The sequence below is a fragment of the Bos taurus genome, chromosome 9 (assembly GCF_002263795.3).
Source record: "Bos taurus isolate L1 Dominette 01449 registration number 42190680 breed Hereford chromosome 9, ARS-UCD2.0, whole genome shotgun sequence".
Classification (NCBI taxonomy): Eukaryota; Metazoa; Chordata; class Mammalia; order Artiodactyla; family Bovidae; genus Bos; species Bos taurus.
The window spans coordinates 40,482,064-40,499,282 of NC_037336.1; the positions used below are offsets into that span (position 1 = coordinate 40,482,064).

The following is a 17,219-nucleotide window of genomic DNA, read 5'->3' on the forward strand; positions in this document are numbered from 1 at the left end:
CATCACCACCCATTCACCTGAGTGAGCCAGGAACCTGGGGATCAAGTTTCACCCCTCCCTCTCCCTCATCTCAGACCCAGCTCATCACTGGCTCTACTGCCTGTGTGCACTCCTCCCCACCTCTGCCATGCCACCCTAGCTGTGGCCAGTTACCTCTTTTCTGGATAATTATAACAGCCTATAACAGTCTTCCAACATCAACTTTAGTCTGTACCAATCCATTCGTTCTCTACGTTGAGATCAGGATAATCTTCTCAAAACAGAAATCTGATCACCATCTTCTCAACTCTACAAAACCTTCCATGGTTTTGGAAAGTCAAGATAAGACCTGACTCATTAACACACCCTACAAGGCTCTTAAAATCTGGCATAACTACCTCTTCAGTCTCTTCTCACAGCAGGCTCTCCTGCCTGCATTCTCTGGGACCCAGTCAGAGAGGCTTTTTCTTCCTCAAACGCACATTATGCCCTCCTTTCCCAGGGCCTTGCGCTTGCTGCTCTCTTTCCTCTTGGCCTTGTAAAGGCCTCTTCATTCAGAGGCGTTACACTGACTCATCACTTCTTCAGGGAAGACTTCTCTCCCGCTATAAGCTCTCCCAGAATCGTAACCCTGTTCTGGTACCTCTGCCTCACTTTACCATCTCCTGTTAGACTGTGAGCCCAGAGAAGACAGGGACTGTTTTTATGATTGCCTTGGGCACATGGGAAACCTTCAAAACTGTTAAACGGTGGCTTCAATGGACATAGGATTCCTTGGCTTCTAATTAAATTGAATTATGCTTATTATAATTAATGATCTTGGTTATCCAGGTCATACAGTTAGCAAAAACAAGACTGGGAGTGACTAGGACTCAGATCATGAGCTCCTTATTGCAAAATTCAGACTTGAAGAAAGTAGGGAAAACTACTAGGTCATTCAAGTGTGACCTAAATCAAATCACTTACAGTAGAAGTGACAAATAGATTCAAGGGATTAGATCTGATAGAGTGCCTAAAGAACTATGGACAGAACTGTGGACATAAGATTGTATAGGAGGTGGTGACCAAAACCATCACCAAGAAAAAGAAATGCAAAAAGGCAAAATGGTTGTCTGAGGAGGCCTTACAAAGAGCTGAGAAAAGAAGAGAAGCGAAAGGCAAAGGAGAAAAAGAAAGATACACCCATCTGAATGCAGAGTTTCAAAGAATAGCAAGGAGAGATATGAGTCTTCTTAAGTGAATAATGCAAATAAAGGAAAACAATAGAATAGGAAAGACCAGCTATCTCTTCAAGAAAATTAGAGATACCAAGGGAACATTTTATGCAAAGATGGGCACAATAAAGGACAGAAACTATGAATAAAACAGAAGCAGAAGATATTAAGAAGAGATGATAAAACACACAGGAGAGCTGTACAAAAAAATTCTTAATGACCTGGAAAACCACGATGGTGTGATCACTCACCTAGAGCCAGACATCCCGGAGTGCAAAGTCAAGCAGGCCTTAGGAAGCATTAGTATGAACAAAGCTAGTGGAGGTGATGGAATTCCAGCTGAGTTATTTCAAATCCTAAAAGACGATGCTGTTAAAGTGCTGCACTCAATATGCCAACAAATTTGGAAAATCCAGCCACAGGACAGGAAAAGGTTCATTCCAAACCCAAAGAAGAAAAATGCCACAGAATGTTCAAACTACCACACAATTGTACTCATTTCACATGTTAGCAAGGTAATGCTCAAAATCCTCCAAGCTAGGTTTCAACAGTACCTGAACCTAGACCTTTCAAATGTACAAGCTGGATTTAGAAAAGGCACAGGAACCAGAGATCAAATTGCCAACATCTGGGGGATCACAGGAAAAATAAGGGAATTCCAGAAAAATATCTACTTCTGCTTTATTGACTATGCCAAAGCCTTTGACTGTGTGGGTCACAACAAACTGTGGAAAATATTAAAGAGATGGGAATACCACACCACCCTGCCTGCCTCCTAAGAAACCGGTATGTAGGTTAAGAAGCAACAGTTAGAACCAATTTCAAACTAGGAAAGGAGTACATCAAGGCTGTATATTGTCATCCTGCTTATTTAACTTCTATGCAAAATACATCATGCAAAATGCCAGGCTGAATGAAACTCAAGCTGTAATCAAGATGGCCAGGAGAAATATCAACAACCTCAGATATGCAAAAGACACCACCCTAATGGCAGAAAGTAAAGAAGAACTAAAGAGCCTCTTGATGAAGGTGAAAGACGAGAGTGAAAAAGCTGACTTAAAACTCAACAGTCTAAACACTAAGATCATGGCATCTGGTCCCATTACTTCTTGGCAAATAAATGGGGAAAAAATTGAAACAGTGACAGACTTAATCTTTGGGGGCTCCAAAATCACTGCAGACAGTGACATCAGCCATAAAATTAAAAGATGCTTGTTCCTTGGAAGAAAAGCTATGACAAACCTAGAAAGTGTATTAAAAAGCAGAGACACACACACACACACACACAAAAAGCAGAGACATTACTTTGCTGACAAAGGTCTGTATACTCAAAGCTATGCTTTTTCCAGTAATCATGTACAGATGTGAGAATTGGACCATAAAGAAGGCTGAGCACTGAAAAGTTGATGCTTTTGAACTGTGGTGTTGAAGAAGACTCTTGAGGGTCCCTAGGACAGCAAGGAGATCAAACCAGTCAATCCTAAAGGAAATCAGTCCTGAATATTCATTGGAAGGACTGAAGCTGAAGCTCTAATACCTTGGCCACCTGATATGAAGAGCTGACTTTTGGACAAGACCCTGATGCTGGGAAAGACTGAAGACAGAGAAGGGGGTGACACAGGAGAGATGATTGGATGGTATCACTGACAACGGACCTGTGTTTGAGCAAACTCTGGGAGATGGTGAAAGACTGGGAAGCCTGGTGTGCTGCAGTACATGGGGTCGCAAGAGTCAGACATGACCGAGTGACTGAACAACAACAACAAATACTTATTAACCAACTTGTCAGAATAATCTCAGATACTAGAAGGTGTTGGCCAACTGCCATAGCCATAATAAACAAAACACTTTTCATACTCAGGGTTATCCTAGCCACAGAATGAGATTCCTCCATTTCATTTGGTTGCAATAGACACAGATACAATTTCCTACCTGGTCTCCTATACTCCGTGCCAGGCCTTTGACCTGGCTGCCTACTCATATACACAAAACACGCTGACCAGTGTTCTCTGACATGGAAGCACAGAAATATGAGACCAGGTCACCACGCTGTCCACCAGGTTCCTGAGCCATAACTGCACCCCAATTTCTGAATCTAGTCCTTAGATCCTATTACCACATATTATCTTGCCCAGCAGATCTTCTGGATTGTCAAGGGAAGTTACTCTATCAAGGCTAGCCTGTGAGTGTTTGATCTCCATGCGTCCTTCTCCCAGATGTCCTGGAAACTGAGGCAGAATTTCACCCATACCTAGCTCACCCCCAGGAAATTAGAAGACAGACATGCTCATTTCTCTTCTTCCAGAAAACCCACCACAGAGTCTCTGAAGTTACCCAGGGAAGAGGCCACGTGGACTCTGAGGCCAAAGGACAGAGGTTCAGACAGTTCAGACATGGTGAGTAGTCACAGCACAATCAACCCACAACCCTCTCCTCCTTTAAAGCAGGCTAGTTAAGCCCCTTCATGTTGTCCAGTGTGATTGAATTTCATAAGCAAACAGAGAGCAAGTCATACCTTCACTAAATTCAAGACGATGATGGGCGAGCCAAACCTCTGAAGCATCTGGTCAAAGTGAAGGGCAGCCACGTGGGCAAATGGATCTGCCTGATCCACTGGGAGGAAAAAACAAATAAGTACCAGAATGAAAATTATACAGCAAGAATAAAAGCAGCACAGGGTCTTGTTTCACTTTATAATGGTTATAGAAATGTAACTCAATTGATCTTCTGGTAGTTTCATGTCTCAAATTCCTCTTCAGCGCATCATTCTTCATATATTTATTGAATTTGAATGATTCTTACATTTCTGAATATAATTAATTATATTTACATATTTTAAAATATAAATAATTTTCTAGTGGCCAAAATTAAAAATGAAAGTATATAAAGCTGTTGCATAAAAAATACCAGTAGTCCTGATTCTAAATTATCTACTTTTCAGAACCTAAAACTCCATGCTTTTATGAAATTTCTGTTGGCAGCAGTTTACTCTCTAATGTGGGTAAAGGAGAGTTACTACTGAAAAGACTGTTGCACTCACAGGTAATAGGTGGCTTAGGCATCATAGTTGAAATGTCCTGTGACCAGTATAAGGGAACTGATCCCCTAACTTGCACGTAAGAAGAATAACTTCCTGCAGTAAAAGACATGACAGAAGCGTCGCAGAGCATTTGTTCAGTCTCCACTTCATTTGCAACATCACCCTGGAAAGAAAGGTGCATTTACAGGCGTTTTATATTCTCAGAATTTTTTCAGGGAAAAAAATGTCAAGTACAGAATGAAAATATAATTCCTATTCTTAGGCAATGGCACCCCACCCCAATTCCTATTCTTAGGATATTTTAAAAGAGGTAAGTGCTGATCAATATTTGATGCACATATTAAAAAAGGAAAATCATTAAGATGCAATAAAGGAAGGCAATTAAAAATAGCAGAGAATAGACGAGGGAAAAATCAAATTAATAGCTAATAATACAGATAATAGAGTACAGAGAAGGAGAGAAAAGGAAAACAATTACAAGATATTACAGGAGATTAGTAAGACCAGTGAAATATAAAAATTCAATTCTGAAGACCAAGGAGGAATGAAAGGACAAAAAGTAAGATTCAAATAAAATGCCTGATGGACACAAGAAAAAAAACCTTGAGACAGCTTTACTTATAATGTATATGAGGATTTAACAAAGAATAATTTTAGAGGCATTAATAACGTGACTGTTTAATTACCCTTGCTATATCCAAAACTACATAACAGAGCTGCAAAACTCTATTCTTGTCCAGTTGCTCAGTCGTGTCCAATGCTTTGTGACCCCAAGGACTCCAGCTCGCCAGGCTTCCCTACCCATCACCAGCTCCCGGAGCTTGCACAAACTCATGTCCACTGAGTTGGTGATGTCATCCAACCACCTCATCCTCTGTCATCCCCTTCTCCTCCTGCCTTCAATTGTTCCCAGCATCAGGGTCTTTTCCAACGAGTCACTTCTTTGCATCAGGTGGCCAACTACTAGAGTTTCAGCTTCAGCATCAGTCTTCCAATGAATATGCAGGACTGATTTCCTCTGGGATTGACTGGTTTGATCTCCTTGCAGTGCAGGGGACTCTCAAGGGTCTTCTCCAACACCACAGTTCAAAAGCATCAATTCTTCAGCACTCAGCTTTCTTTATAGTCCAACTATCACATACATACATGACTACTGAAAAAACCATAGCTTTGACTATACGGACTTTTCTTGGCAAAATAACATCTCTGCTTTTTAGCACACTATCTAGGTTTGTCATAGCTTTTCTTCCAAGGAGCAAGCATCTCTTAATTTCATGGCTGCAGTCACCATATGCAATGATTTTGGAACCCAAGAAAATAAAGTCTATCACTGTTTCCATTCTTCTCCCATCTATTTGCCATGAAGTGATGGGACCAGATGCTATGCTCTTAGTGTTTTGACTGTTGAGCTTTAAGCCAACTTTTTCACTCTCCTCTTTCACTTTCATCAAGAGGCTCTTTAATTCCTCTTTGCTTTCTGCCATAAGGGTGGTGTCATATGCATATCTGTGGTTATTGATATTTCTCCCACAATCTTGATTTCAGCTTGTGCTTCATCCAGCCCGGCATTTTGCATGATATACTCTGCATATAAGTTAAATAAGCAGGGTGACAATATACAGCTTTGATGTACTCCTTTCCCAATTTGGAATCAGTCCATTGTTCCATATCCAGTTCTAACTGTTGCTTCTTGACCTGAATACAGGTTTCATAGGAGGCAGGTAAAGAGGTCTGGTATTCCCATCTCTTTAACAATTTTCCACAGTTTGTTGTGATTCACACAAAGGCTTGAGCATAGTCAATGAAGCCGAAATAGATGTTTTCCTGGAATTCGCTTGCTTTTTCTATGATCCAAAGGATGCTGGCAATTTGATATCCAGTTTCACTGCCTTTTCTACATCCAGCTTGAACATCCGGAAGTTCTTAGTTCATGTACTGTTGAAGCCTTGCTTGGAGCATTTTGAGCATTACTTTGCTAGCGTGTGAAATGAGTGCAATTGTATAGCAGTTTGAACGTTCTTTGGCATTGGGATGAAAACTGATCTTTTTCAGTCCTGGGGCCACCGCTGAGTTTTCCTAATTTCTGACATATTGAGTGCGGCACTTTAACAGCATCATCTTTTAGGATTTGAAATAACTCAGCTGGAATTCCATCACCTTCACTAATTTTGTTCATCGTAATGCTTCTTAAGGCATACTTGACTTCACACTCTAAGATGTCTGGCTCTAGGTGAGTGATCACACCACTGTGGTTTTCTGGGTCACTAAGACCTCTTTTGGAGAATGGCAACCCACTCCAATACTCTTGCCTGGAAAATCCCATGGATGGAGGAGCCTGGTGGGCTGCAGTCCATGGGGTCACGAAGAGTCAGACACTTACTGAGCAACTTCACTTTCACTTTTCACTCTCATGCATTGGAGAAGGAAATGGCAACCCACTCCAGTGTTCTTGCCTGGAGAATCCCAGGGATGGCAGAGCTTGGTAGGCTGCCATCTACGGGGTCACACAGAGTCAGACATGACAGAAGTGACTTAGCAGCAGCAGCAGCAGCAAGACCTCTTTTGTATAGTTCTTCTGTGTATTATTGCCACCTCTTCTTAATGTCTTCTGCTTCTGTTAGGTTCTTACCGTTTCTGTCCTTTATTGTGCCTATCTTTGCATGAAATGCTCCCTTCGTATCTCTAATTTCCTTGAAGAGATCTCTAGTTTTCCCCATTCTATTGTTTTCCTCTATTTCTTTGCATTGTTCACTTATGAAGGCTTTCTTATTTCTCCTTGCTATTCTTTGGAACTCTGCATTCAGATGGGTACATCTTTTTTTCTTAAAGCGACAGTTATATCTATGTTCATTGTTGATATGATTTTAAGAACGAATGTTGCTATATTAAGGCAGGATCAAAACCCAATGTCTCACCCAGTCTATCTACTCGATCACACATCAGTGTAAGACTCCAGTTGTCTGTTGCAGAAAGAGATGAAACACTCAAAGCACGCTACATGACCAAAGGCAGAACAGATGAATATGTTGTTTTTTTCCTAGGGATGAGCGGAAGGAGTCTGTCTTGAGCCAAACTAAAGCAGAGGGAAGCGGGTAAAGGGTTTCCAGGCCTTGCTTTACTCAATTTTCTCATCAAGGATGCTTTTCCAAAGAGCGCTCCCCTCCATTTATTCCTTGGGTGGAGATGCTTTGCTATTTTAGTCTCTCCACTAAATATGTACTGCATTTTAAAATCTATTACAGAAATGGCTCATCCTCCGAAACATTAGACATTTTATAACTCCCTAAGGCACTGCATAACGCTAAGATAGCTGATTTTTCAGAACATCTATACATTAGTCATATTCCTCACAAGTTTCAGAGGCTCTAGAGAATTCATTATTCTCTTGATAATGTCCCAAACTGAGATATTCCACTTTCTAAAATTCCACTTTGCTTTATCTGTCACCAGAGCTGAAATAAAAAGTTAAATTGCCAGCAGGAATCTTACCTCACAGTTTGCACCTCTTTTGAGAAAACGGGTCCCAGCGAACTTACTGGATCTTCTAGCTATTAAAGTGACATACACAGGTCGTCCATAGATCAACAGCTCTTAGAAATCTAGTTAAAGCTGTTTAGCGCTCATGACCATCACACCCAACCAAGAGAATCATTCTATGTTAAATATATTTTGTTCAGTAGGTTAAAGAACACCAAAAAGCTTCACCCAAGAAATGGAACAGCACTGGGTCTAACTGCTCTTTTGAAGTATGAAGGTATTAAGGTAAAACCAAACCTTACTAAAGAGTGGTTTCCATGAATTTCAGAGGAAATGGTAACCGGATGTAGGGTTATTGGTCAAGGGAAGACCTGTGGTCCCTCCTTTGCAGCCAGGTAAGAATGTAAAAGGTACAATTAATCCTTCTTCATTCTTCAGAGACCATACACCTATCAAAGTGACCACCTCTCCATTAACAGGGTGTTTAAATTATGAAGCAATAGCTAATTCTGAGGGAATGGAGTTAGCATAGTACTGTGAGAGCACCCAAATTTGTCACCTAACTGCAAAACTGAACACTGGGAACTGTATAACCAAAATAAAGTTTCAATTAATATTGTCACCTTAGTTAACTTTCTGAACCTCAGTTTCATCTTCTGTAAAATGGTGTAAGTGCAAAAAAAAAAAAGTAACCAATTTTATTAGGTGGTTGGGAAGACTGGGTTTGGTAATGTGCGCCTGGCTTGTAGCAAACATTCAATGAATAGCAATGACTGTTACCATGATATACATTCCAGAATTCATTAAATGCTTGTTAACTGGGAGACTGGATTCATCATTTCAACTAATGAGCTTTAAAATTATAATCTATGGTGCTATTTACTACTTTAAAGAAACAACCATTTATTGTACTTAATACATGCCAGGCCTGAGTTAGCTCTTGAGAAATAAAAGACAGTTTAAAATTACTTTTTAGAAACTGCCCTTAGAAACTGTAGCACCTTCTCTTTTTTTTTTTTTGGATCTGCAGTGGTTTTATTTTATTTTTTTTTAATGAAGGTGGTAGAAACTGTGTGTTTTTTCCAGTTTAATTCTACTTTTGGAAAAATATATAGTAATTTGGGGCCAAATCTCATTATTCGGTGAATGATCAAGCAGATAATACCACTCACTGGTTGAAAATGAGTATAAGGTAATGAGCCATTTTACGTGTAACAGGTAAATCTCACCAAATTCATTCCAAAAGTCCTCTGCATCTTCATCTAGCCTCTCCTCACCCTCACTTGCCACAAAGGAAGCAAAACAGGTCCTCTCCAAGGCCAACCTCTCCAACCCTACCCTTTGACTCCCTGACTCCACTCCTGTCAATGTTCTGGTGCAAGAAAGCACATTATTGGTTTATCACATTCACCCATTCAGTGGTCTCAAGACAACCACTCCTTTGAAGTGTTCACTCTAGGTTTTTAACAAACCTAAGACACAAGGAAGAATGTCAACCAGAAAGCATGCTAGGTGCACAAATGTTCTTCAGGATCTCTAAAAGGGGCAGGAAAAAACTTAACACCACTTCTAAAAAGTAGACATTGCCTTCTTAAGCCTCATAAGAACACATTCACTATACCTAGAAATCAAATAAAACAACAAATGATATTTATAAGATTGATTTACCAGCTTAATACCAAGCTCAACCTATGTCTATTTAATCTATTATGACTCTTCTCAATCCAGATCTTCATTACATTATGCCTGAACCACTGCAATCTTGTCCTAATGCATGTCCCTTGGTCTAGGGTGGATCAGATGGTAAAGAATCTACCAGCAATGCAGGAGACCCAGGTTTGATCCCTGGGTTGGGAAGATACCCTGCAGGAGGAAATGGCAATCCAGTCCAGTCTTGCCTGGAGAATTCTATGGACAGAGGAGCCTGGAGGGTTACAGTCCACAGGGTCACAAATAGTGGGACATTATGGAGTGACCAACACACTTTGAAAATGGTTACCCACCCAAGCTTCCTAAGTACTAATTTGTATGTTACCATTTGAAAAAAACTTTCAAAAATTCTAGCACCAAACCAAAAGTCCTTCATCCGACCATCAAAGTAATCTGGTGACTGGCAGTCTGACTCCTCCCTAACCCATCTCCTTTCCACCCCATTGCGCCTCCCAGGCATTGTATACACAAACCACAAGTACACTCCCATAAACTTTTCCACCTCTACACTCATGATGCTTCCCCAGCCCACAGTCTCACTGCTGAGGCCTGCTTCTTGATCAAGTCAAGCCAAGTTCAACTCTTCCTATGAGCCTGGCCCCATCCTCCCCTCCGGTTAGCGATTCTGCTCCTGCTCTTAGGTAAGAATGACACTTACTACCCACAGCACTTTCTGGGCCCAGAACATTTTCTTCCTTATTATTTACCTGTCTGTAGACATAATAGATCTGCATTCCTTTGTATTTCAACCACACAGAAAGCATAATTGTAATCTATCTGCAGGATGCACAGATAATTATAATGATCGTATAATTCATATACAGCTTTCTACAAATGTTATAGCATAAATTTAATAATATCTTAATGCTTTAAAAAAGGATACTTGACTGCCCACAGAATCCATGAATAATGTATAGCAGCCAGTCACGATGGACAGTATTTTTAATTATATCTAGAAGTTCGCCGTTCCACACGTACTTCATGTAAGGCTCACTAGAGATCCCAAATACACCTGAAAAAATAAGAGTTGGTATCAGGAAGATAAGGAAATTGGTTGACATTCAATTCATTTTTAAGCTCTTAAACTTTTGTTTTTTAATTTCAAAATGTCTGATAAATCTCACTGCTGTTTTCAGTGGATATAACTCATCTCATTGCCCAGAACACTGTGCTGATCCTGTACAAAGTTAAAGAAAAAACACATTTTTCTGATCTATGAGAGTTTTGAACCTAGAGAAAAGCAAGCAACTGGGAAATTAAGGACACACGTACAAATACATGAATGAGGCTGACAGACAGCAGGAGCAGTGACTAGGAGCATGGCTCTGGTGTCACAGTGCTGGGTCCACATCAGAGCTCTGCCTCGCCAGCAGGGTGACAGGTGTGACCAAGAGGGTCACTTATTTCAGTGCCCCGTTTGCTCTTGCATGCCCCTTTCGCGTGATTGTTGTAAAGGCAAGTTGATAATGCACATGAAATGCTCAGAACAAGTCTCGTGTCTTACTCATAATTCCATAAGTGGTAGTTATTACATCAAGCTTTTTTGATATGACAAAATTAATTTCATCAAGCATCATTTCAGGATATCCAGATAAATTTACTAAATATCAGTAAGTTTTACAAAACTTATATAAAGTACAAAATAAGAAATAAGTATACAAGTAATGGCTTAAAAGATTGTAACAGTTCTGCTTAGAGACAATCAGTACTATTTTTCTTCTCAAAACATGTATGTTAAGAGTGTTTATATATACTCTGACAAATACCCTTTGGTTTTATTTATAAAAAGTAAGCCTTCTCTGCCCCTTCAATGACATTACATTGAGTATGAATAATGGAAAGGAGTCCCGTCTTAGTCACTTACCAGCTCTGTGACCTTTGGCAAGTTACATAACATCTCAGAACCTCAATTTTCTAAACTGTAAAATGATGATACCACTCACCTCAGAGATATAATCCAGATTAAAAAAATATATAATATATGCAAAGTGACTAACATGCTGCCTGACACGTTAGAGACTTTTTTAAAAATGTATTATTTTCCTTTTCTACCTACGCAGACAACTTTTGCCCTCACTTTCTCTTTCCTATCAGTTTCTCCCTGTGTAGTAGGAGAATAATGCGTCCCTTCCCCACAGAAAAATATCTATGTTCTAATCACCAGAGCCCGTGAGTAAGTTATGTCATGTGGCAAGGAGAAATTAAAGCTGCAGATGGAATTAAGGTTGCTAATTAAGATGGGCAGACTATTCTGAATTGTCCAAGAGGGCCCACTGTAATCACGTGGGCATTGTGCGTGAAAGAGGGGAACGGGAGTGAGAGTGTCAGAGTGACGTCATGTGGGCAATCCTCGGCCAGCCATTGCTGGCTCTGAAGATGGAAAGGGCAAGGAAATGGCTTTTTCCTTAGGGTCTCAAGAAAGAAATGCAGCCTTACCAACACTCTAACTCTAGCCCACCAAGATCTCTTTTGGACTTTTGACTTCTGTAGGATAATAAATGTGTATAGTTTTAAGTCACTTAATTTGTGGAAATTTCTTACAGCAGTCATAAAAACCTAATACACAGTTTATTCATATCTATCAAGCAGAACTGCTCGAGCGATAGTAAAAAGTTAGGTAGCTTTTGGAGTCTTAATTCAGATCTCAGTACAGATATTCAGATTCACATGGGAGATGACACACACTGCATACTTACTAATGCTTTTAGCTTTTCTATCACTAAGCACAATATTTAGAAGAAATGATGTGACAAATACTCAGGTACACATTATCTTACCCTCCACCTGCCTCGAGTGGCAAAGATCACAATTCAGATGAACCACAGCAAATTTCTGTGATCTAGATGTTTTGGGGTAGGGAGGGTGCACAGGGTTTTGCTTTAGCTCAAGTGACAGTCAATCTAATAAATGAACAAGAGTCAAAGGCGATGAACAGAGATGGCATTCAGTTGAAGTAAGTCTCAGTCTTCTTAGAGTGGACCAGAACTTCTGGCAAAAGGCTAACAGAGCACAGCCTCTTCCCGAGTGTCCTGCAAGGACAAACCTTCTGGAACTTACCTTCGACCTCTGCACCCACATCTTCATCACTGTCACAGAAGTGGCACTGAGGAAGGGACCCAAAGACACTACTGACTTTTCGTTTCCACAGTAAGGCCAATTCAGCTAAACTGTCTTAACTTTAAGTTTGAAGCAATGCCTTCACAACATTCACTCTGGCAATGTCTCTGGCCTTAGAGTGCTAGACCAATCCCTAAATCTAGAGATAAAGGTATCCATTCTGCTGTGTGGCTGGTCAGTCCCAGATCCCCAGGGTCACCCTAGACCAGTCACACACAGGTCCTGCAGTAACCCCACAACAGTCCTGACAGAAGCAGGCTGTGGGAGGGACAGGTGGGTCAAACTGAGACCAATCATGTCAGAACAGCCTCTGACCTTCTGCAAGGGTTCCTCTGGACACTGGCCTTGTGATCTTAACCTCTAGGTCTCGGCCTCCTACTTATCATGTATTTATTTGAAAGCAGCATTACACCTCCTGAGTAGCTTTTTATGAGGATTAGAGATATGATACATAAATGTCTAGGCTGCAACAGGAAACCCAGGGTAACTTTTTTCTACAATTCAAGTTATACACAATTGGTCTCTATAAAGAAAAATAGGTGGTGGTGTGTATTCTTCAATATTTAAAAAGAAAATTCTCCAGCCAAAGACTAAAGTTGAATGAATTCCATAAAAGGTGCATAAAATTTTGCTAGAAAACATCAGCATACAATTTTCTGCCTTGCCCACAAATGAAATCAATTTGGTGATACATGATCTCTGGACTTCCCTGGTAGCTCAGGCAGTAAACAATCTGTCTGCAATGCAGGAGACCCAGGTTCAATTCCTGGGTCGGGAAGATCCCCTGGAGAAGGAAATGACAAGCCACTCAGGTATTCTTGCCTGGAGAATCCCATGGACAGAGGAGCCTGGCAGACTTAGCGACTAAACCACCACCATGATCTCTATAAAAATGAATTCATTTATATGAATTCATATATCTGAAGCAACTACATGAAAAGACAAAGAACAAATAAGAAAGGAGAAATATGAAGGAAATGTGAGTGAATTTAATGAGATGCCATTTCATAGATGTCACATTAACATATATTGGATGTGCTGAAAACCACCTACCGTTTCCACCCTGTGTAATCAATCCTTCATCTTCAAAGATGTCGAAACTTTCCTGGCGAGTCTGGGTGGTTTCTGACTTTAACATCTCCAGGGGCATTCGTAAGACTGTGAGATTATACTGAAGTGAGTGGGACAAATCATAGCTATAACTGAGAAGAGAAAGCTTAATAAGAATTAGAAAAGCAAAACATATTTCATAATCTTGGCTCCCAGAAGGAATTAAAACCTATGAACTAAATTAGTTAGCACCTAATTATGAACTGAATTAGTTAGCACCAACAACAGAAGCGATGTTGTTCAAATAAGCACCTTAAACATAGTAAATCATGAATATAATTGGAAATTTAAAAATCATTACACGACTTAGGCATTTGCATAACTAGAAATACACAATAAAATGTTAGTAACCTACATTCACTGATTTGCATATGCACTTTGTGCTTCACACTGAAATTAATCTAACTTCATAGTTTTGTATAACAAAGTCACACTTTTATATTTATCTAAATGGACTATTAAAAATGCTATAATATCCACTCTAATAGTATTATACAAGGTCTGTACTCTAGTTTACCTGAATGAAAATAATTATATTAATTACTAAAGGTGGCACCATAATTTATTTAGTAATAAAATAAGAATAAGTGAATAACACAAGCCACTAGAGTGATACATGTTTGAGAAGCATGTCATTAAAAAAATTATAAGTCTGTGCAAATAAAATTGCACAAAATCAACTTTTATAAGTATCTTAAGCTATATATTTTTAGCACAGAATTTTAGACAGTATCTAGAATTTCTTAAGTTATACAAATTTGAAAGTATTCTAGTCATACTTTAAAATGGTTACAACTTCAGATTCTCACACATTATTATTTCTTCTTTAGTTTATTAATATAATTTGAAATTGATTTTTATTTAATCTGTTAAATTTAAATCTACCACATTTTCTTGATAGAGCCATTAATTTTATTAGCGTCTGATCTCAGAGAGATAAAAACTGTATTAAGAAGTTGGTTTCTCAATCCCATATGCAAGAGCATAAAAAAACCTTTGCAATAAATTTAACCAAAGAGGTAAAAGATCTATATACTGAAAATTATAAGACATGAATAAAATAAACGAATAAGACTCAAATAAATGGAAAGGTATCCAGTGTTCATGGAGTGAGTGAAAGTCGCTCAGTCGTGTTCAACTCTTTGTGACCCCATGGACTATATAGTCCATGGAATTCTCCAGGCCAGAATACTAGATTGGGTAGCCTTTCCCTTCTCCAGGGGATCTTCCCAAGCCAGGGATCAAACCGAGATCTCCCACATTGCAGACAGATTCTTTACTAGCTGAGCCATAAGAGAAACCCAGTGTTCATGAAACAGAAGAATACTGTGTAAATAACCATACTACCCAAAGCCATCTACAGATTCAATACAATCTGTATCAAAACTCCAATTACATTTTCCACAGGAATAGAAAAAAACAATTCTAAAATTTGTATGGAACCACAGAAGACTCCTAATAGTCAAAGCACTCTTAAGAAAGAAGAACAAAGCTGGAGGTATCAAACTTCATCACAAAGTTACAGCATCAAAACAGCATGTTACAAGATAAAAAAGACACCTAGACCAATTGGAGAAGGAAATGGCAACCCACTCCAGTGTTCTTGCCTGGGAATCCCAGGGACAAGGGAGCCTGGTGGGCTGCCGTCTATGGGGTCGCACAGAGTCAGACACGACTGAAGTGACTTAGCAGCAGACCAATGGAACAGAATTGAGAGCCTGAAATAAAACCACTCGGATACAGTCAACTAAATTTTGACCAGGCAGCCAAAAAGATGAATGGAGAAAGGATGGGCTTCCCTGATGGCTCAGACAGTAAAGAATCTACCTGCAATACAATGCAGGAGACCCAGGTTTGATCCCCGGGTTGGAAAGATCCCCTGGAGAAGGGAATGGCCACCTGTTCCAGTATTCTTGCCTGGATAATTCCATGCACAGTGTAGCTTGGCGGGCTACAGTCCATGGGGTCTCAATGAGTTGGACATGACTGAGTGACTGACAACCCCTTTTCCAAAAGACAAATGGAGAAAGGATAGTCTCTTCAATAAATGTGTTAGGAAAACTGGACAAACACCTGCAGAAGAATGAAACTGGACCCCTGTCTTACACCACTCACAAAAATCCACTCAAAATGGATTAAAGACTTAAATGTAAGACCTGAAACTATAAACAAATAAAAGAAAACACAGGGAAAAGCTCCTTGACATTGGTCTTCACAAATATTATTTTTGGACATGATACCAAAAGTGCAAGCAACAAAAGCAAAAACAAACAAATGAAACATCAAAATAAAAAGCTTTGCACAGAGAAAGAGTGAGTGAGAAAATAAAGAGGCGACTTTTTGAATGGGAGGAAATATTCGCAAACCACCTAACTGTTAATGGGTTGACAGCCAAAATACATAAGGAACTCATACAACTCAACAACAAACAAATAATCCAATTTTAAAATGGGCAAATGACTTGAATAGACATTTCCCCAAAGAAGACACACAAATGGCCAATAAATGCATGAAAAGATGCTCACATCACATTGGGAAATGCAAATCAAGACAACAATGAGATATCACTTCATACCTATTAGAATGGCTATTATTAAAACAAGAAACGGCAGGGTTGGCAAGGATGTGGAGAAAAGAGAACTCTTTGCACTGCTGGTGGGAACATAAATTGGTGCAGCCATTATGGAAAATAAAATAGCAGTTCCTTAAAAATTAAAAGCAGAACTACCATTGGATCCAGAAATCCCATTTCTGGTTATATATCCAAAAGAAAAAAGATCACCATCTCAAAGAGCTATCTGCACCCCCATGCTCACTGTAGAATTAATCAAAATACCCAGATGAGGCAACAACCACAAATGAACACATTAATAAATTAACAAAGGAACAGATAAATAAAATATAGGGTATATAAAAAAAATGGTAGTTGCCAGTGGCTGGGGGAAATGGAGAACTATCAGTCAAAGAGTACAAACTCTTAGCCATAAGATAAATAAGATCTGGTTATCTAACATACAGCATGGTAACTGTAATTACACCCATGGCAGATTCATGTTGATGTATGGCAAAACCAATACAATATTGTAAAGTAATTAGCCTCCAATTAAAATAAATAAATTTAAAACAAAACAAAAAAAAGAATGAAAAAAAAACAACAACACTGAATTATGTGCTTGAAATGTGTTAAGGCAGTAAATCAAGTGTTATCAGTACACACACACAAAAATCACAACTGTGTGATGGGATGAAGGTGTTAACTAACACTGTGGTAATCATTCTGTGATACATCCATGTATCTAGTCATCACGTTGTACGACTTAAACTTACAGATGTCAGTAATATCTCAATAAAGCTGGGGGCAGGGTGAGAAACTGGGCTTTTACTTTTAACAATCAACTTCTCCTATTTAAAACAACTGATTTATCCTAGCTGAATCTTAATGTAATACAACCTTTTTTAAAGTCTTTAACCTCGTATTTTTTACTTATGGGATAACTTGATAAGAACTCAGTAGGAGAATGCAGATGAACTTGAAAACCATGAAGGAGAAATCCCTTCTAACAGCTGAGCTC

General features: G+C 39.3%; 1 protein-coding gene across 3 annotated transcripts in view; it reads right to left on the reverse strand.

The window, feature by feature from the left end:
* The window catches only part of FIG4 (FIG4 phosphoinositide 5-phosphatase), a 172,260-nt gene that overhangs the window by 94,777 nt on the left and 60,264 nt on the right, over positions 1-17,219 (reverse strand). For all 3 annotated transcript variants that reach the window (XM_024996723.2, NM_001076014.1, XM_059889772.1), the window contains 5 exons: positions 13,591-13,739; positions 10,304-10,432; positions 7,723-7,823; positions 4,234-4,396; positions 3,709-3,806 (listed from right to left, as the gene is read on the reverse strand). In XM_024996723.2, the coding sequence (XP_024852491.1) occupies positions 3,709-3,806; positions 4,234-4,396; positions 7,723-7,823; positions 10,304-10,432; positions 13,591-13,739 (640 nt within the window). The remainder of the gene's footprint in view (positions 1-3,708; positions 3,807-4,233; positions 4,397-7,722; positions 7,824-10,303; positions 10,433-13,590; positions 13,740-17,219) is intronic.